The sequence below is a fragment of the Dysidea avara genome, chromosome 2 (assembly GCF_963678975.1).
Source record: "Dysidea avara chromosome 2, odDysAvar1.4, whole genome shotgun sequence".
In the NCBI taxonomy this organism is placed as follows: domain Eukaryota; kingdom Metazoa; phylum Porifera; class Demospongiae; order Dictyoceratida; family Dysideidae; genus Dysidea; species Dysidea avara.
Genome location: NC_089273.1, coordinates 8,057,395 through 8,079,367, shown reverse-complemented (window position 1 = coordinate 8,079,367; position 21,973 = coordinate 8,057,395). Strand labels below are relative to the sequence as shown.

General features: G+C 35.6%; 1 protein-coding gene across 1 annotated transcript in view; it reads left to right on the top strand.

Moving 5' to 3' along the window:
- The first annotated feature begins 12,842 nt into the window (after positions 1-12,842).
- The window catches only part of LOC136246543 (uncharacterized), a 96,166-nt gene continuing 87,035 nt past the window's right edge, over positions 12,843-21,973 (top strand). Inside the window, exons 1-2 of the mRNA XM_066038040.1 lie at positions 12,843-13,075; positions 16,556-16,840. Coding sequence (XP_065894112.1) covers positions 12,872-13,075; positions 16,556-16,840 — 489 coding nt within the window. The 5' untranslated portion in view covers positions 12,843-12,871. The remainder of the gene's footprint in view (positions 13,076-16,555; positions 16,841-21,973) is intronic.

Below are 21,973 nucleotides of genomic sequence, written 5' to 3'. Positions count from 1 at the left end.
AACTTTAATAGGATAAAACCATTGTTGGATCAGTTTCAAGGATGTTACAAAGACAAGTATCGTAGTTTCGCTGCTTATTACATGATATGTCGACTGGTGATTATTTTGATAACGGTTACTAATCCATCCAGTAATAACACCACCCAGTATTTATTGATCATTGCTAACTCCACACTTGCCTTGGTACATGTGACAATAAAGCCATATGAATCTAACATTCTTAATGTGTTTGATGGCTTTGTGTTGCAGTTGATGATTGTGGTTTCAATGGTACCACTTATTGACAGTAATGATCCTGATTTATTGCTATCATTTATGTTTGTACTAGTTATACTACCCTTAATACCATTTCTGATAATGGAAATTTACCTTCACAAAAAGACAATAAAGAAAATCATTAAGTATTGTGTACCACCTAAACCTGACACTACCAATGACAACAATGAGCTACCGATGAGAGAAGAGTTTGTTGATAGTGTTATTGATGATAGCAGGAGGGTGAATGCTACTATAGTTGAAATGTAAGTATAATATCACATCACTTATGTCTGTGTGTCAGCCACTGCATCATAGAAATTCAACCATACTATGCATTTATGTTACATAGTCTATGTACATTGCTGAACAGTTTCAAATATTCTACAAAAAAATAAATTGTCAGCTCAAGTTTGTACATAGGTACATACTAACATCAATCAGTCAGTTTGCAAGTAAGTAAGTAAGCATTGACTTAGTCAGTAAGATTTGGAGCATAAGTGGGTTGGTAAAGAAATTGAGCAAATTGCTTAGATAATAGCTACAAGCAGTTTTGCACAATGGACACTGGGGAAAATAAGTTTACACATTTTGCATTGAGACATTCTAATAGAACAGTCACACATGACTACATAATATTATCAGCAATATACTGTCTGTAAGTAGCAAATGAAGATAATAAAATTCTAATAGAACAGTCATCCCACAGTGAAATTATAGCTATGCTGTTGGAAATCATTCGACTTAAATTATAGTATATATTCAACTGTGGGCAAAATAGATATTTAAAAGATTTCTGGAATAGCAACAGATAACAGACTGATTGCTATCTACAAGTAGCATTACCCAATAACTAGAAAAGCAGAAATTGTCCAGTTTGGTTCTCTCAGTTTTTGATCCTATGTATTCTCATCACTTCTTCTTCTATTTTCTAGTGCTATTCCGTATGCATCAGAACACTTGTGATTATGGCAACAATACTGAATAACAAAATAACTCTAACGGAAGAATTTTCTGCAATGAATATTAAAAATAAAATTAAAAATAATATTGTGCTGCATACTTGATGAAAGTTTGGTAGCAACATCTATAATATAGTTCTTTCAGAATTGCACTAATTAGATGTTCTTTATAAATGTCACTATCCTTATAAGATTTGCTGGGAAGTAAATCATGGTCATTGGTTTTGATGCATATAATACACATTTCAGGCAAAATAATACTTTTGAAAGGGTTACCTTATGTAATGGGTCAGAGGTGCAGGATCTGAGAGCATGTTGTGACAGTTCCCAGTCATTATGTTTGTCTGCATGTACCCACATGGCTTAATAAAGGCTAAATAGGCTAGATATAAGCTAAATAAAGGCTAAATAAAGCCTGTATTATACTACTGCACAGGTAACTTTTTGTTTCCCATTTTAAAAGATGAGTGTGGAAACTTTACAACCTTTGTGGACAGATTTCCCTTATGTTTTAGGGAGTTGCAGGTATGAATCAGCAAACATGGTGCAGAAGTCCCCTTTTTGTAAATTTGGTTACACCCCTGAATTCTGTTCTAGCTTTGAACAGTTCGCTAAATGGTTCAAGATTTGGCATGTACATAAATGCAGAATTTTGTAATTAACTTACTTTAGGAACCAATTACATTTAGACCAAAGCAGGATAAAGTACTCGAATTTCATTGGCTACTCACAGGTATCTAAATTATTTAAATCCCTTGTTTATGTCTCAATAGATCATAATCTCTGAGGCGATACAAAACACAGCACATGTAACATTGGCAATGCATTGGTGTTCAACTGGACAATGAGTGTCATACTAATTACAGGGAGGTTAATGGGCTTGTTTATCTCATGTCACAAGCGGCTGTGAAGGTACTTCCTGTTCAATCATGTGCCTATTTCAAGGTTATGTCCCACAGAGGATGAAAAAGACTCAATATTCAGGTTGATATAGCCAAAATACCACTAATAATTATTATTCTAATTTTGTCAATAGCTATGCACTTATCAATGTTAAGCCCCACTGCAACCAGTACAAGGAAGGTGGGGATAAATTATAGTGGGGATTTGACCTGGTAGAATGTGAAATTCTCCAACCTTGGAGTAATTTGTTAGGTCAAACCCCCACACTAGGTTTGAGTCATTATGCTTCCTATTATGCTTTTGAGCAGTGCTCAAAAATCCAACTGGTTATGCCCAAAATAATTATGTTTGTAAGGTAATCTTGGGAATTTCTTATAGCATTCTCGAATTTGTCCCATCCCAACTTGGTATTCCTCAACATGTTCTTTTCTCATAATACTAATTTTCAACATACGTAACTATACAATACTCCTACCATTGACCAGGTTACAGACTGTGGGTAAATCAGGTTATAGGCTGAGGGTAAATCAAGTTCAAATCAAGTTATAAATGTGTTGCTTAAGTGATTGATGAATGATTCCTTATTCAAATGCAAACATAGAAATTTCACAGAAAATTGAACCTATGATCTAAATTCTAAATTTGTGACCGGATTTGCGAAAAGGTACCTTTTTCACACACAAAATTTGACCCATTTTTTGAACTTTAAAGCTGCATAACATTTTGATCATGGCATACACATGCTTGCAATTTTCACTGAATGTGGCTACAGTATCTGGCTACAATTTGATACTAAGAGCAAGTTAATCAGTGTAAGGAGTCAAGTGTTACATCATTTTGTTTGCTGGTATGTCAAATGTGTGGAAAAGGTACCTTTTCGCAAATCCGGTCACATTTAGAGAGTTATACTGTAAATTCCATTAATGTAACAATATAATATCTTCACTCTTCTAACCCTGGCCTCTTTCCAAAAGTCTTTCATTCTATAGTACATACTAGTTGTTTTTTTTTAATTATTGCAATAATTATGGTTACTCTATACAGACAGTATATTAGAGTACTGTAAGTTGATTTTAAAGTTCCTGGCTCTGTGCTTCATATCATCCCTCAGAACGTAACTTGAGATTCATCAATTTAGCCAAAATTTACAGCAAAATAAGACAGTGAAGTGTACAGAACAAAATTCTGGTATAAGAGGTACAATTTTTCTAAAGTGTGTATGGGGATCAGAATTCACAAACTTTGCACATTATAATTATTTCTGCAAGAAAAGCAGAGACACTGGCACTTAAGCCACACTTAATAACATATCTGCAAAATAATGTACAGTAGCTTCTTGCAATAATAGAGCAATGACGTACTCTCATAGAACATGTACAGTCACTGCACAGTGAAATTATGGCTACGCATTTTTTACTATTGGACAAAATGAATAATATTATTGAGCACATAAAACATAATACATCATAGTTGAGCAATAAACAAATTGCTGGAAGGAAAAAATATATTGGGAAAATCTTATTAGATTGATTCCAAAAGTGACATGAGCATTATGTTAGCTAAAACACTGCACTGTAGTGTAGCTTTTTTTTTCTGCCCTTCTACATGTGTGGCTTGTGTGCTACTGAACTTTGTCAATAATTTTTTCATGGCAAGACTGTGTATGCATAGTACAAGTATCAAAAGATGTTTCCACAACCCCAGGAAACTCATCAATATTCAACATTATTTTTGTGCGTTATTGTCGATAATGTCTTTGCCGTTGGGGAATATATTGTATTATGCGTTCTTTACTCTTGCAGCAGAAAATCAGAGACTGATGATGCCACTCAATACCGTGAATCCTCCATGGAAGTGATGGACGAGATTGAAGACTAACTGTATGCTATGAGATGTGAACAATGACAAGTGTAGATTGTATATATATATATATATGTATATAGTGTGTCACACATACATGTAGCTATCTCCCCTAACGTGAATATTGTAAAAATTTTCAGCTTTAGATAAAATAGCTGTAGTACATATATATGTATATACAGATCTGGGTGTTTTGCATAGTGCTATTAGACTATTGCAACATAAACAAACTGTGTATGTCACCAGTGACTGTATGCATTATTATATTATATATGCTACATTTAAAAAATGTGTCAAGGTTAAGTTTCCAATAGTTCACACAAGAGTACATTTTGGTTACTGGCTGGGATAATTCTTTCCTAACATGTTAAGGCTGTATTTCATTGCTGTTCTTTTATGTACCTACGTACTCCTGTTCAGTATTAAATGCTTTAATTCTAATATTCGTGAGATTTGTACATATTGTGCATCATCAGGGGATGTGTGTGTGTGTGCATGTGAGTGTGTGCGCGCGCACACGCGTGTGTGTGTGTGTGTGTGTGTGTGTGTGTGTGTGTGTGTGTGTGTGTGTGTGTGTGTGTGTGTGTGTGTGTGTGTGTGTGTGTGCCTGAGCATAGCCTGTTTAAGCTTTATTATCCGATTCAGTGCCTGATGCAGTATTGTGTGTTAAATTTGGAGATGGTTTATACACTGATTAATACTTAAACTGCAAATGGCACTATTTAACTTGTACTTGAGCATAAATTTGGGGCTAAAATTTACTGATTATATCAACTCTTGTTAAGAGAACTTTTTGGCAGCTTAGGTTTGTGTCAATCATACCAGCATTATTTCCAGCATAATAGACTTGCAAAAGCATTAAATATCATTCCAGCATAAGCGACAATTTGAATATTTTCAATTAAAGCACGCAATGCATGTATTAAAATCCAGCAAAACATGGAAGCACATACACTTTAGTAATGGAATTCATATCAAGAAATGTTATACTATTTCTTTGCTGATTGTTTAGATCAAGATTCCCTAATAGAACAATCACTTACTCTACAACAGCAGTCAGGAAATGCTGATAGAAAGAGTCAGCTCTCAACCATTTTGAAAGCATAATTTTAAGTATAATAGACTTGATGTTTGAGCACTGCTCAAAAATATAATAAGCAATTTTCAAAGCATAAATAGCTGCAGCTTCAATTTAACCTTTACTCTCTCAATATAACTCTCATTGCCTGTATGAACAACATTCAATTATACCTGTAACTTCTATTAGCTTCATCCCTAGAGCCACTAGAGGTGGTGTTCATAGCTGGAAGTGGTACACACCAAGCATCCCTAGACATTTAATCTGCCCTTGGCTATTTACATAACTCTCTTTGAATTATGTCACTGATTTCAATGGGTTTCACCAACAATTTTATTTCAATGTTTGTAATTTTTGATAATAATGATATCCATCATCTCTATATACAACTGATAATGTACACAAGATGGACCAAGCAGTATAATATTGTATTATTATTATTATTATTATTGACCCTTCCTACATATGGTACACAGTAATACTAGAATAATAGATGCTAATGGTGCCTCAACCAGTTCGCAAAAGGGATTAAACAGAAACTATAAAGTTGTGATGTAGCTATAGACTTCTTAGTTGTGTTGTACAGTAGTGTACAGCTGGCTGAGCATCATATTTCAATTTGCCAGAAATTAGATGCCTTATAGTTTGCACATTAAAGGTACAGGAGTGATTATTCCCTTGCTATGTAGATTATAGATTGGGAGTGTCATATTACTCTTTTAGTCTGCAGTTCTTCTTTGTTCTCTGTTAAACAGTCAGTGTATAGCTTAATAGTACTGTAAATATTGCTGCAATTGTCACTTGTATAAGTAATCTTCATCTACACTGACGCTTTTTGTAAAGAAAAAGACCTGTGCTGATTATATGAGTATAAAGTAACTATATTCAGTTAATTTACTCTGTGAAAGGCAATCTACAAGCTTGCTTATATATACCATGATTGGAAAATGCAGTGATCTGCATATATATAAAATAATATCTATAACATTTCAGTATAAATGTATCTAAACCAAAACAGTCAAGCTGTAAAAAAGAGTGCAGCCCCCCAAAAGGCTATGGTGAAAAAAGATGTGAAATCCAAGGTAGCGGCCAAGAAATGGCTGTGATGGTAGGTTAATGGCAAAAATTTTAATTACGACAATTCAGGTGAATTTGCATTGCCTCCTCTACTAGGATTTAGCACCAAATTCACCTGAATTGTCGTAATTAATATTTTTGCCATTAACCTACCATCACAGTCAATTCTTGGCTGCCTCCTTGAATTTCACATCTTTTTCACCTTGGCTTTTTGGGGGCCGCTCTCTTTTTTTACAGCTTGGCTGTTTTGGTTTAGATATTGCTTCCTTTTGTATTGCAAGCCACAAAGCTGGCCATATGGCTTTGATGCTTCCTTTTACTGTAACTTGTTGTTTTCTTTACTACAGGATTTGTGGAATAAAGGAAGTAATTGTGTGTATAGCTTTTGTCTGATGAAATATTTGTATATTTAACATTGAATGATGAATATTGCATACTGTAGCTAATAAGGTGATTTCTTACATAACTGAGCTGTAGCTAAAACTTTCATTGTTTGTAGCTGAACCGTTTCCAGTATTTCTAGCTGAACTCTCTACAGGACGATTTGTTTCTAGCTGAACTCTCTACAGGGTGATTTATTTGCAGCTGAACTCTCAACAGGGTGATTTGTTTTAGCTGAACTCTCTACATGATGGTTTCTTTGTAGCTGAACTCTTTACAAGGTGACTTGTTCTAGCTGAACTCTCTACAAGGTGGCTGAACTCTCTACAGGGTGATTTGTTTGCAACTGAACTCTCCACAAAATAATTTGTTTCTAGTTGATCTCTCTATAGTGTAACTTGATTGTAGCTGAACTCTCTACAGGATGATTTCTTTGTAGCTGATCTCTCTACAGGGTGACTTGTTTAAAGCTGATCTTTGGATGACTTGTTTCTAGCTGATCTCTCTACACGGTGACTTGTTTCTAGCTGAACTCTGTATAGGGTTATCTGTTTGTAATTGAACTCTCTACAGGATGGTTTCTTTGTAGCTGATCTCTCTACAGGGTGACTTGTTTCTAGCTGATCTCTCTACACGGTGACTTGTTTCTAGCTGAACTCTCTATAGGGTTATCTGTTTGTAATTGAACTCTCTACAGGATGGTTTCTTTTGTAGCTGATCTCTCTATGGGGTGACTTGTTTCTAGCTGATCTCTCTACAGGGTGACTTGTTTCTAGCTGATCTCTCTACACGTTGAGTTGTTTCTAGCTGATCTCTGGATGACATGTTTCTAGCTGATCTCTCCACACGGTTACTTGTTTCTAGCTAAACTCTCTATAGGGTTATCTGTTTGTAATTGAACTCTCTACAGGATGGTTTCTTTGTAGCTGATCTCTCTATGGGGTAACTTGTTTCTAGCTGATCTCTCTACAGGGTGAACTTGTTTCTGGCTGAACTCTCTACAGATGATTTGTTTGCAGCTAAACTCTCTACAAGGTGATTTCTTTTAGCTGATCTCTCTACAGAGTGATCTGTTCATAGCTGAACTGTCTACAAGGTGATTTGTTTGAAGCTGAACTCTTTATATGATGGTTTCTTTGTAGCTGAACTCTCTACAAGGTACCTTCTTCTAGCTGATCTCTCTACAGGGTGACTTTTTCTAACCAAACTCTCTACAGGGTGATCTGTTCATAGCTGAACTCTCTACATGGTGATTTGTTTGCAGCTGAAGTCTCTACATGGTGATTTCTTTGTAACTGAACTCTTTATAAGGTGATGTCTTGTAGCTTCTCTCTCTACTGGATGATTTGTTTCTAGCTGATCTCTCTATAGAGTTGTAACTTTCTCTATAGAGTTATAACATGTTTGTATAGCTGAACTCTGTACAGAGTGCTTTTTTTGATTGGTTGCTGAACTCTCCAGCTATACGTTGACTTGTTTGTACTACAGAGTGACTTGTTTGTAGCTGAACTCTCTGCAGAGTGACTTACTTGTGGCTGAACATTGTATAAAGTAACTTGTTTGTAGCTGATCTAGATGAACTCTCTACTGGGTAGTTTTTTGTATCTGAACCCTCTATTCAGTGACTTGTTTGTAGCTGAATTCTCTACAGAGTGACTTGTTGTAGCTGAACTCTCTACAGGGTGACTTGTTTATAGCTGAATTCTCTTCAGCATGACTTATAATGTTCTGAATCTCTACAGCAACATATTTGTAGCTGAACTCTCTACAGGGTGACTTGCTTGTAGCTGAATTGTATATAAGATTAATTGTTTGTAGCTGAACTCCCTACAGAATAACTTGCAATGTAATATAATTCTATAATGGAGTAAGTTATTAACGTGGATGAATGCTCTATTAGGGTGACTGTTCTATTAGAGTCTCTCGCATATGCTACACGTTAGGCATCAGCCTAGTATGCTGGCATAATTTTGAGCATAATAGGTGCCTGAAAGCATCAAGCATAATGCTAGCATAATAGGCAGAATAATTATGTCATACTGTAAGCAAAGATGCATGCCACTGAAAAAGGTGAACAGAAAAGTTGATGCCGCAATGGAGTATACCTGTAGTTATTTGACACTACTATAATATTATTATAGTTTACAATGCAGCTAAATTCTTAATGCACAACGAACGTTAACTTTTACATTCATTAGCCAGTTGTTCATAAGCAAAAATAACAAAGCATGGAAACTGCAGAAAAATTTGAGCATAATTATGAGCATAATAGGCAAAAAAATTGAGCACTGCAGCATAGCATAATAGGCAAAATTAAAAGCATAATAGGCTGGTGCCTACTACATGTAGTTGGCTTTGGAATCATAACTCAGTGGTTTGTAATCCAATTCTTCTGTACTACTGCAAGGACTTTCTATGATACTTATTCAAGCTACACACCGATTTTCAGCTCATTGCTCTAAACGGTTAGCCTGGTAGGCATGAAAACTAATAGTTTTTTTAAAATTCATAAAATCGATCGCGTAATTGTAACACAGGTTGGGTTTTGTGTCACATCTCGATGGCCTTTAACTGGATTCCTTTCAAACTTCAAGAAGGTACTCCTACGATAGTTACTCCATCTACATAGCAATTTTCAGCTCATTCCTTCAATCAGCTTACCCTGTGGGTGTGACAGACCTTCGACCTTATTTTACTCAAATAATCGGTCATAACTCCGTGAATGTTCATCGGATTTCTACCATACTTAGTACTGCAATTCACCTTAATGCACCCTTTAAGTGTGCCAAATTTCAGCCTGATTGGAGCTCGCATTCGTGTTTTATGTCGGATTTTGCGAATTGTGCGAAAAGAAGAATAAGAAGTAGAAAAAAAAACGACGAAAATAAATCAAACTTTTGCCACTTGTATCTCAGAAATGGCTGGAGCGATTTTCTTCAAATTTGGAATGTGGATTCCCCTACCTAGCCGTCACGTCTGTAGCAACTTTGGTTTCAATCGGATAAGAAATCACGTAGCTACAAAGGTGTGAAAACCGCGTTTATTTTCTTCCTGTTAATATACTCACTTTGTGGCGCGCCAGCATCTTAGGCCGCACGACACACTACCGTGTGTCTTGATCAGTATTATCATAGGCGGCGGAAAGGGGGGGGCTAGGGGGCTGAACGCCCCCCCCTCAGAATGATATCGTCCCGAAATTATCCTTCTTAGAGTGGGGCTGAAAACCGCGATAAAGATCGAGATACTCTAATAGAGCAGTCACTCATGCAGTCACCAGGGGCGTAGGGAGGGGGTTCGGGGGGTTCAGGAACCCCCTGTAAAATTTAGACTTCTGCAAGCAGGATCCTAACTCACCATTTAGTGTGGCAGGACAAAATGAGTGAGCAATATAGTGTAATGGCACAGCACAACGATTGATAAAACTTACAGTACATTCATCTCTCAGGGAAGGATTTACAGAGGTAACTTGAGCCCTCTTCAAAACTTGTTAAAAAGATCGATATACTGTAATAGAGCAGTCAGGTATACTCTAATAGAACATGCATGTAAATATCTCTGTCCATATGAAGTTTTTCAGACATTCCAACATTAAATGCAAAACTTAGCATGACCTTATACTGCTATAGCTTTGGTGCGCAATGTTTAAAGATATAGAGCTCCAGTAATTTATCACTTGTGTTATGCAAGATGAATTCATGCTATGCATATTTCTATAGTTATATTGTTTTGATTGTCATTTGTATCAGTGGATTCATGGCTCCTATACCACAGTGAGATATAACCATCACTTACAGGTTACTATATATGTCTCTATGTGTTATGTTGTCTGTTTCCACTAGGTGACTTATCTAGTACTACCTTCATCCCAGGGGCACTGCATCATAATTAATGTACTTTTTGCATAAAATATAGTAATTTGCTGAGTTTTGATTTATTAAAATATTGAAAGTCTCTCAGCGGCTGGGGGCTGTGCCTACCCCTGCTTCTAGTAACTCAATGCTGGTGCTGGAACTCCGCTTCAAAAAAATCCTGGCTACGTCCCTGGTCACAGTATTAGAGTAGTGTGTAGCAAGGATTTTTATGTAGTTTATCGGCTATAAATGAGTAGCTGGTGAGGTGGACAGCTATGGTTGTGACCTTTTTTTTTTTTTTTTTTGGTCTCACTTTGTCAGCCCAGCCCCCCCCTCATATCAACTACTTCCTCCATCCTGAGTAATATGATACTGTACTGTAAGTAATTATAGCAAAGACAAGGAGCACTGGCCCCTTGATTGAAAACTAAGTTTTGCGGAATAACTTTGGTCCAGAAAAAAAGTTACTGTATAGTTTAGCATTGTTGTTTTTGAGATGTTTTCTAGTACCAAAATAATTTTAAGTCACTTTAAAGCATTTTACAGTTTGCTGAGAGTTGCACCTCCCAAGCTTCACTGATACCTTTATGCGCCACCTCCTTCTGTATGTCAATTTACCACTGCTTGTGGTACATACATACACTAGTTTAATACTAAAGTACAGTGGAACCTGTCTTAGTGGTCACCTGTAAAGAAAGGCCACTTATTTTAAAATACCAGCTTTAAATTACCATAATGTGAAGTTTATACACTAATCCACCTGTCTAAAGCAGTCACCTGCCTATTAAGGCCAAGAAATCTGGCCCTGCTTACTACAACAATAAACAACTAAGTCTGTTTGTTGTTTAGTGATAGGTGCACAACTGCTTGTACTGTATTGGAGTCTTAGCTACACAGCATTATAGAATGGAAATTGAGCTACAATAATAAATGTGACCAAATTTGGAAAACCACCCATAAGGGCACATTTGACTCCTAAAATATTTAATGATCAAATCACAAACTTTATAGTGCAAATCTACTTGTTGATGGTTTTAGGCCATTCTCGATACCTTAAATTACAAGAAAGTTCTTGAAATAGTTTCATAACTGTGCCCTGCTCTTATTAGCAACCCACTAAACACAAAAATTCTAATTATTTCATGCATGTCCACACAGACAAAATTCAGTCACAAGTGTGATAAATGTTGATGATACTCAAAATGATGCTGCATGGTGGTCTTGAATGTAAGAAGAATGTGATGAGTAATGCATACTTAGCTATAGCACAGCATAATCTCTAACATAATTACACAGGATCCATCAAGGAGCTCTTCTTCATTATGTGCTGTAGTTGATAATATTAATATATAGTGGTAAAAGCACCAATCCGCTGGTACGCATATAACTTCTACCAGCAGCCAGACATTATACATATTACATTACTTGATTACATCCACATGTGCACTGAAATAAATTTCACTAGACAGTGTGAAATGGTCATGCAGTTAATGTACTGTACCTTTGAGTGTCTATTCACTATTTTACTAAGAAGGGAATATAAACCCTGGGAAGGAGAAAAGAGTTATAACAATTGAGTATCTGTTGAGCATACCACAGGGTCCCAAGAAATGAGAGTTGCAGTACACAGACAGTGTGCGCTCAATATAGGCAAGTGCCTGAGGACAGAGGACTGCAAGGAGCCATGTACACAGCCTAGGGTCAAGAATTTGCTTTGCATTTCAATAACCACTTTACAGCATAATTTTTCATAAAGGATTGAAATATTATTGTGTGCACTTTTTTTGCTTGGGTTAGATGTAGATAATTAGCTAATGCTCTAGCCTACCACTCCGATCCAGCACAAAAGCTAGATGTACTGGATACATCAAATTCAGTAATAACATTAATGTTAAAGCACGATATGAATAGCTAGCTAGATGCTGCATGTATATAGTTGACTAATAGTACAGGAAAATTTTTCATGCAAAGTCATTATTTACATAGCTATATGATAAGGTGTTGTTTGGAAGTCGATTGATTGATTGATTGATTGATTGATTGATTGATTGATTGATTGATTGATTGATTGATTGATTGATTGTCATTGATTGACTGATTGAGTTGATAGATAGGTTGATTAAAATTGATTGATTGAATTGATCTATTGAATGTTAATATTATTACCCACTCACAATATTCAGACTATATAGCTGTTCTTGAGAATGACAGGTTGCTCCAGTCCATGAATTAACTCTTGCTGCCAGAAGTCAAGATGGGTAGCTAGAATGGGGGTTATGGAGAGGAATTTTATGGATGCAACTGATTTCAAGCATATATAGCACCAAAATCTGGGTGTGGGTCATTGATTCTGACTGTACAACAGTTTTGACATGATGTTTTTTAGTTTCGTGTATTTGGACAGGTTTTTTAGATTATGATGATGTATAATGAAAACTCGCGAAATTTTAAATTTCACAGTTTGACTTCCACGATTATCGTAAATTCTCTTTAAAAATGCGAAGATGATCGTGAGAGTGGTTCTCAGAAGAATCGTCCTCATCCACTTACTGAACATCGTAGCGTGTATCCCTGTCGATCAGTTCTACCCGTTTGGTCCAGATTCTCAAGAAGGTAATACCAGACTTGCTGCTGGCAACGACGGGCCAGTGACGATCTTTCCCGACCAGATCTACTATTTCTACAGCCGACCACGCAGCAGATTGATTGTAAGTGACCGTGTGGTTTTCATTTTCTTAATAGGACTACATAGCTAGAATATTGATGTATGCAACTCTACTAGCTAGGTGTTTACAGTACAGTGTGTAGCTATGTACGGAACTAAACTTCGACCCCCAGCTGACTCAGCCTTTAATGATTTGAAGGGAGACTACATCAGTTATAAGAACTGCTTTTCAGCAGTGCCCTATACAAAGTACACAATATTATACAACACCAACAACAAAAAATACTTACACAAAACAAAACAAAATTTACAAAACATTAATATGTACAACACAATAATTCTTTAGCCTTGAAGACAGCTTGCAATGGTAGTCTAATCGTTCATCTAATCAAAACTTAATGCGCCCCTGTGCAATGATGAAGATGTATAATACGGACCACTGACAATCTGCAACATAATTATGATATTATTCCCAGTCTTGGCCAGACCTCCTGTTCTTCTCTGTGGGGTGGTAACATTTAGTATCTATGGTGGGAAAATCCCCACCTGCACATTGTAGTAGAAAAAGCTGGTCTCTTGGTTTTTCTAGTTGCTGGTCTGTGGGTAAACTGTGTCCATAGCCACAATAATATAATATTCCATAGTACGTAGCTACAGTACTTAGCTACAGTACATACACTGTACCACAACTATCTGTATAGTTATTTATAACTAAGAGTACATAATAGTAGAAGAGGGAGAGGAGAGTGTCTAACTCTCCCTTACAAACACACTGTGCTCAAATCCTCCTACATACTTCAGTCTATAAAACATAATAAACTAATACCTAAGTGAACAGAAGTCTCATTGATTTTTGCTAAATGAAGCAGTACAGAGGAGGGTGGAAGCAATTTAAGCACCATTAAAATGAATTATGCAAAACCAATAGGTTTCTGGATGAACTAAAATGTGTGGACAGTGTAACAAACTGTGGCATGATTGTTTAGTTTAGAATTACCTTGCTAGCGCTAGTATTGAAATATTTTTCCATCAGTTTTTGCCTAGAAAACTAAGTGTTTTTACCAACAAAATACATCATTTTAATCCTTGCACGAAGCACAACCAAAATATCTAGCGATCATCAGCGATCACCACCATTTGCTAGTGACTACTGAGGTCCACGTGATTAAACTATGCAATTAAGGTAATATTTTCAAGTAGCCCCTGTAGTGCTTCCTCCCTCTTCTGGAAGCAGTAGAAGCATTGCAACCTCCATCATAGAGCAAACCATTTGTCACCTTTGGTGGCTATAGTTGACTGCATTTAAGGTCTTAGTGTTGCAGTACGTATGTTTGGCAAATATACTGCACTCTTCTCCCAGAGGAAGTATGACACAAAGTAAGCGCTATCAGAAAGAATTCATATTGATTACTCGTTAAAACTTTGTCTCAATAGATCTTGAAGGATTTTAAGGTCCCTGGACACTGCTTATTCATTATCAGGAGTGCTCTCTTCCCTGGTGGCTGATTTTCCTCCATTTCAAGTTATTTATAATGCGATGAAGTTTCCAATAGGTCATGTATACTGGAGTCAAATCATCAGGGTTGAATGTGGTAGATTACACGATTAAATTTAGAATAAGAAAAGCTTTTGATTTGAACATAGTTTTTAGCAGTACCCTTCCGAAATACGTTCTCAGTATAAACCCTATGGCTCACGTGAACCATATCGTACCTCTTCAGGTGTTCTCCTAATTAAACTATTATGTACTCTTGTTATAACTTAACATAATTATATCACTGGATTTGCAAAAAGGAGTCTTCCGCACACAACCAATTACAAATTTGACGATTCATAACTTCTAATTGAAAATACTGTAGCTATAATTTCCTTGAAAAATTAATTTGCTTTGCAGTGAGCACCAACATAGCTTAATGGATGGAGAGTATTGATTGAGTAATATACATAATAATGATTACTAGACCACTCAAGCAGAAACTAACTCAGTAGAAGGGTATTTTACTGGAACTTGCTGCGGGGACTAGTCAGTAAGCTCATTGACCAAGGCACAGAGTTTTAAAGTCACCGTTGATCATAACAGATGCGAAACTAAGAAGCACATGTACAGAATTATACATATCTTATCACCTAGTAGTTTTAAGAGCCTCAATAATATTATTTATAGTATAAATGGCATGCATTAAAGTATGCTAGACACGCACATTGTATCTTGGATATCACATCTTTTCATATTGAAAGCCGCACTCTTTTACACAGTTGGATTAGATATGTAATACAATAAAATAACAGTCAAAACTCTAAGAAGACATGGTTCAACCACTAGAAACATAGGCCATGGCTGACCAATACTTTGATTGTAGTCACAGGTCTATTATATAGACTATGTAATTATGCCCTTTTGATTACACACTGATATAATATACTGTATGTCCTACCTTGGGAAAGCAATATGTGTTAATAAATAAAGCATGCACATGAGTATGTACGCACCACAGAATTTCAGTCGTTGGTCTTTTTTCTGTGATTTAGTATCAGATATTGCATGCATATTCACAACAGTAATGTTGAATAACATTGTTCTCATCCAGCCTAGCCAGTTGTCTACCTTTGGTATGTGTAGGTGGATAATCTATGAAACAAATTTGTATGTTTGTATAACATTAGCTACAGTAGCAGTTACTATAATATTTTTATGTAATGCTCATGTCAACCAATGGCAGAAATAGCAGCTACCTGATAGATATGTAACTTAATCCCATTGACCAGACTAAGTCGTGACATTATTGCTACCTGTATAAACACAGTCAGCATTTGAGATGATGTCCTATGGCTTCTTTCCCTGTTCAAATCTGGCTTCCTTAGTATTATCTGGTCTATTCATGATCCTAAACTATTCTAATCCACCACTGTACCATACAACAGTTAATTTCATTGGAAAAGCAGTACAATAATACCATAACATGCTACTTATGGTAGTTTCCTTCATTCTTCAGTGATACTGTGCTACTTTCAATTTCACTTTTTTTTGTTTAACATAAATTGACTTTCTGCTGGTATCATGTGTCTGAAGTAACATCATTGTATACTAATCAAAATGCATAATATAGTCCAAGTAATTATTTTAGTTTCCTTCATTAAATTTTCTCTGTTGCTTTTCATTTCTACATTTTTGTTTTTAAAAAAAGGGTCTCTATGATACTGACTGGACTCGCATATGATCATTTTTAGCCCACATAGATAGCAGAGTTGCATGTAAATTTAAAAGGACTATTCATAATACAGTACGTTAGTTTAAATTACTAGTGTAGCACTATTCTGGTTGTTTTGTTGTGTGTTTGATGTTGCAGTAGACCTCCTGTGTAATCCAGTCTTTGGGTGATATTAGGTTATGTTAAAGAGTACAGGTAGACTGTAATTATTGTTTCATATTTCATACATGCATGTATTAATTTATTAATGGTTTTATTATTGTTAGCTCTGTGCATTAAAGATACTGTTATTATTTTATTCAATCTCCTCCCAGCTCCACATCAATGGTGGTATCAGTTTCACTAATAGTCCAATAACATTTACAACTGATCCACTACCACTGGATGGAGGTAGATCATTACTGGCAGTGTTCTGGGCTGATGTGGACACTAGAGGAACTGGTGATATATGGTATCGTCAGAGTACTGATCCTCTACTATTTGATAGAGCCAACACTGAAATAAGAACTGCTTTCCCCTATCAATCTCCTTTCAATGCTACACAGATGTACATCTTTACTTGGGATAGAGTGGGATATTTTGACAGCAAAGTTGATCGGGTAAGTGACACATTGTGTTTGTTTTAATGATTGCATATAATTATAACATGTGACCGGTCCTGCAAAAACATGGCAAAATAGTGCTTTATAAAAACTTCGGTTGAGATACTGTATCTCTATTATCTGCATAGCCAAGGAAATGTTGTGGTAAAGTTTATAACTTCACATGATGAAAGCTTGTGGAGTAATGACACTAAAAATAGAACTGTGGTAACAAGAGGATTATTGATTTTACAGCAACTATTGGGAATACAAATTTCAAGTCCTTAATAAAAATGGCTATAATTTGCTAATTCAATCATATACAGAGTTAAAATTTGTATGTCATATTTGCCATGAAAATGTGATGATACTCATTGGTGGGTATGGTGTCCCTATATTCTCTTTGTTTGTCACAAGTAAAGTGGAATTCAGTGAAAAAAGAAGAATGGTAAACTATACAGTATTTCTGAAGTAATGTAAACAAATGCTCATATGTGACTGGATTTGTGAAAAGGTACCTTTTCCACACATTTTCCACACCAGCAAACAACATGATGTACCACTTCATTTCTTATACTGATTAACTTGCTCTTAGCATCAAAATGTAGCCAATTAATGTAGCTACGCTTGTGGAAAATTTCAGAGAATTACGTGTATATGCAATGATAAAGAGTTATGAAGCTTCAATGTTCAAAAATGGGTCAAATTTGTGTGTGAAAAGGGTACCTTTTTTCATTTCCAGTCATATATCTTGTATTTTCTTTAATGTACAGTACACAATTAAGCAGTGATTTTCAAACTCCCTTTGAGTAAGTAAATAGGCAGGTTTTGTTGTTAGAGCCTGACTTCACCAGGAATGAAGCATTATATAATGTGTCTTTAATGACAATAATATGCATATATTGTACCCATTGTAATGAACGAGAATATTTAGTTTTTGCTCTGTTATAGTTTTGCAGATTCAGTCACATAACATAGTGTAATGTTTTTTTGTGTGTAAACTGTGCACATGCATACGGACATTATCACAGCCTAAATTTTAACATTAAGATTAATACAAATAGTAGTATTTACCAGTAATGTGAAGTTTTCAAAAAAGTGGAATTATACACAGACGTTCACAATTATGTAGTTATTAAAGTTTGTAAGCCACAGTATAGTGGTTAAGTGTTTGTAACCAGATACCAAATCCAGAATAGACATGTACGTAGTCCATACACAGTGTACATTTGTGAGAAGCTGGGCATGCTTTAGCAAACAGCTGTTTACTGGCTGTCAGATGAAGTAGTAATGAAGAGTATCAAATGGTGTATTTAGCCCATAATTAATGATTGCGTGAATTGACACAGATTTGTCAGCAGTGTAGCTCACTTATTTTCAACCATCAAAGGTGTAACATTGTAGAAAAAATTTTCAATGGAGCTAAATGTACTATGTCTGCAACACATATGGCAAAAACTGACCCCACAATCAAAAGTACACGATAGCCATCTCTACCTATTATCAACTTACTATAAATTTCAATTTCTCCATTAGAGGATATACACACAGTATTATTTGGATGAACAAAATGTTCAATATGTGGTGTTCCCAGGAATTTTTGACAGTGAATGACTATCATGAATCCCATACAAAAATGTGGGTAGCAAATGTGGCTTGGATTTTATAACTTGCCAAATGAACTACAGATAGGGCTCCTCCTTCCAGTTACTCTGTTATACATGTGAAGGAATGTAATGCTCTGGAGAAACTCTCGTAACTGGTCTACGTTTTGTGATTCACACTTTCTATGCATACCTACAATGCATTCGTTCACCATCTTGACATAAGAAAACATCACAGTTTATTACACCTTTTTCAGTAGTAAAGTTAGCATATATCCTCTATTCTAAGAAATGTAGCATAACTAGCTATGGATTTCTAAAAGTAACACAACTATCCAAACAGCCTAACCACTAACATAGCAAGGGTCTACACCTAAAAATGAATCAATTTAAACATACTGTTCAAGAGATATGTACACATTTAGTAAGGCAATTATTAATATACACATGATACTTCGTGTAGGCCACAATCAACTTGTACACACTAGCTACGTATAGTTGTGCATCCACAGGTTCGCATTAGTGCATACAGTCCATCATCTCCTTTATCAGCTTTCCAGCATGATATATAGATGAGACATCTTAGCTACAGTTTGACTACTTGTTTAGTGGTCATAATCACTATCAACATCAGCTTCTTCTTTGACAACAGTTTCACTGTAGTGGAGTGTTCTGTAGCTTAGTTTGTATATCTTTAATACTTCATAGTTGTCTGCTGCTGTCTGCTTTACTCTTTCTACTTCTTCTTCTTATCTTCTCTCCTCTTTTTTTCTTTACCTTCTACAATTATCACTATAACATATAAAACACTTATAATGTATACAGAATGATTACATCAGCATGCAACACCCCGACTAACTGAATGACACATTTTTACACTCTAAGTACTTAATTCATATACTGGAGTAATGATGGAGAACATGACCCAACTAGACAGTATAATTATACACGATTACACACTACAAGAACAATAATATACAAACTTTGACATTCCAGAAAATTTACTTTCATAGTAGTAGAACACAATATATATAAGCAAAGTAATTGTAATACTGTACGTACCACCACCACCCATGTATCAACATTGTCAACACAGCCCCTGAAGCTGATAAAGCTAAAGAACTACAATACCTTCATGCTTCTCAAAATAAACAAACAAGTTTTTCGAAAAGCTACCATTATTGGAAGCTTGTACAGGAATTTATCCGATAGCTCACTACATAGCTAAATAGTTACTTAGACTAAATGCCCACCTAAACCTCTCACAAGATCATTTACAAACCATTTTGTATTTTCTTAGCAGCCACAAATTGCGATACTTCCCTAACTCCTTATTTTCTCTGTCCTAACCTTGTAAACCTTGGCCACATTTGAGTTCTCAAGCATCAGTATGTAGCTAGCTAACCGTGGGTGAGGTCCATTCATGTTCAGGTTTTGTACATATTTTAACCATTCAGAAATTCTGTATTTAGGACTGTAGATAGAGATCCTTCTGCTTCATTCGCCCCATTTCTTTCAATAAAGCTACGTGCCTATCATGAAGTCTACAACCTTTTAGGCCATCCAGCTATTCATTAGCTAATTGTGCCAGTTCAACACCACTATCTGTTATACTTTTCCTTGGTTGAGTGCTTGTCTTTATTACATCGTAAGAATGCTGGATAGTCCAAAGAGAAAGAAGGATCAACGGTCTCTTAACTTGTGTTTCTGTAAAAATGCAGGATTATTTGGATGCTATTGGTTGATAATTTATGTGATCTACTCTTTGATAATAGGTGGGGGTTGATGGTTGATTAGTGCCACTAATTGTTCATTTATGTTGCTGTCAAAGGTTACAGTATTTAGCTCAATTTGGCCACTAAAATAACACACAAAAAAACTGGCGAAGAAAGACCTTTTGCCACATGCACAATTAAAATTATCATTGCATTTTATGGACAGTAACTGAATATCGGTGTTATTTAACACAGTCATTTATTACTGGGTAATACATCATTAAAATTTTGATAGTTTTGGTTATTGTAATACGGATTGAAGTGCAGAGTGTAGTATCATATGGTGTAACTCAGTATGTTGTAAGAATGAGTTTAGGACCTTAAAAATATTAAATTGTGATGTATGGCATATGGTACACTGTATTCTATGCATGTTATTCAATACTATACCATTCCAGTTCTTGTCTATTGTATGCATTCTGTGTTCTCTGCACTTTTAGTGGACTGAAGTCTCTAAATACTGTGCATATTGACAGACCATGTTTAGTCATAATTTCTATGATTTGTGTGTACTCTGAATTTGGCTTCTAATCTTGTATGGATGGTACAGTGTGTATAGAAACATAGAAGCTTTTAAGTTACTTACCACAGGCCAAAAGACCATGATAACTTACAGGTGTAGTATGGTACAGTTGCAGATATACTGTCACATAATGCCCTTTTTCTCCAATGCTTCAGTAATATCAGTTTACGTACCTTTTATTGGAAACAGTGAACTTAACATTTGCTAAATCAGCATATTCCTAATTGGCAATAATGTTAATTTCTAGGAGAATTAAATTCCCTGTATAAATTACAATACTTCAATAGATAAATTAATTAGGAAAGGTATTGATTAATGTGTATAGATGGTGCTATATCGACAGTAGTTAGCTGTTCCACACAATATCAACATTAGTGCTGAAATGAACAGCAATTTTTACTATTCGAATAGTTGTGAACAAAACAACCGATTATTCGATTATTGTTTAAGCATAAATAAAATACAGATATCTTTGTTGGGCAGTAAGGTAAAGCCTGAGAGCTATTTCTTTCTCTTCTAAAATGAAGTTTTTTAGTATGAATAGACCACTTTTAGTTCACAGTGTCAATCTTTTAGGTTAATTTTATTCATCTGATCACAGCTTACTACAGTGCTAATGAATATTCGAATGGCATGTTAACAAATTGGATAATGTCATGCCGACCAAATAGTCAAACATCCGAATAATTGTTTCAACACAAACTGATAACATTTGTATCAGTACCAATCTGACAAATGGTTGATGGTTTGGTATACAGAACTTCTAAAGTATCCATGGGTTTCTTTGTAAACCTAAGGTGGCCACAGCACACTAAAATTAATGTATTTTGCAATGGTAATACAGTATGACCACTATGTGTTGTTACACATTAAAATTTTATTAAGAAGTTACAAATCATATAGGTTTATACTGCAGTCCACTTTACCCACTTTAACTAGGTATACTGTATTGCAACGGCTTCTGTATTGCAACGGCTTCTGTACTTTTCTCAACATTCACAGAGAAACATGAAGAGTAGGCATGTAAGTGGTTATGACTTATATGGTTCTAACAAGCTTACGTTAAATGTATGAAGCCATTTTTGGAAATCCAATAGATTTTATGGCTAACTGAGGTACCATGAATATCAGAATTTGAATCTTTTCTTTATGAAAGAAAAGTCCCCTTTTTGAGTAGATTAGAGACCTGTTAGTTATGAACTTTGCAAAGAGCACTGCTCTCCACATGTTTCACTGTGCATGTTTAACT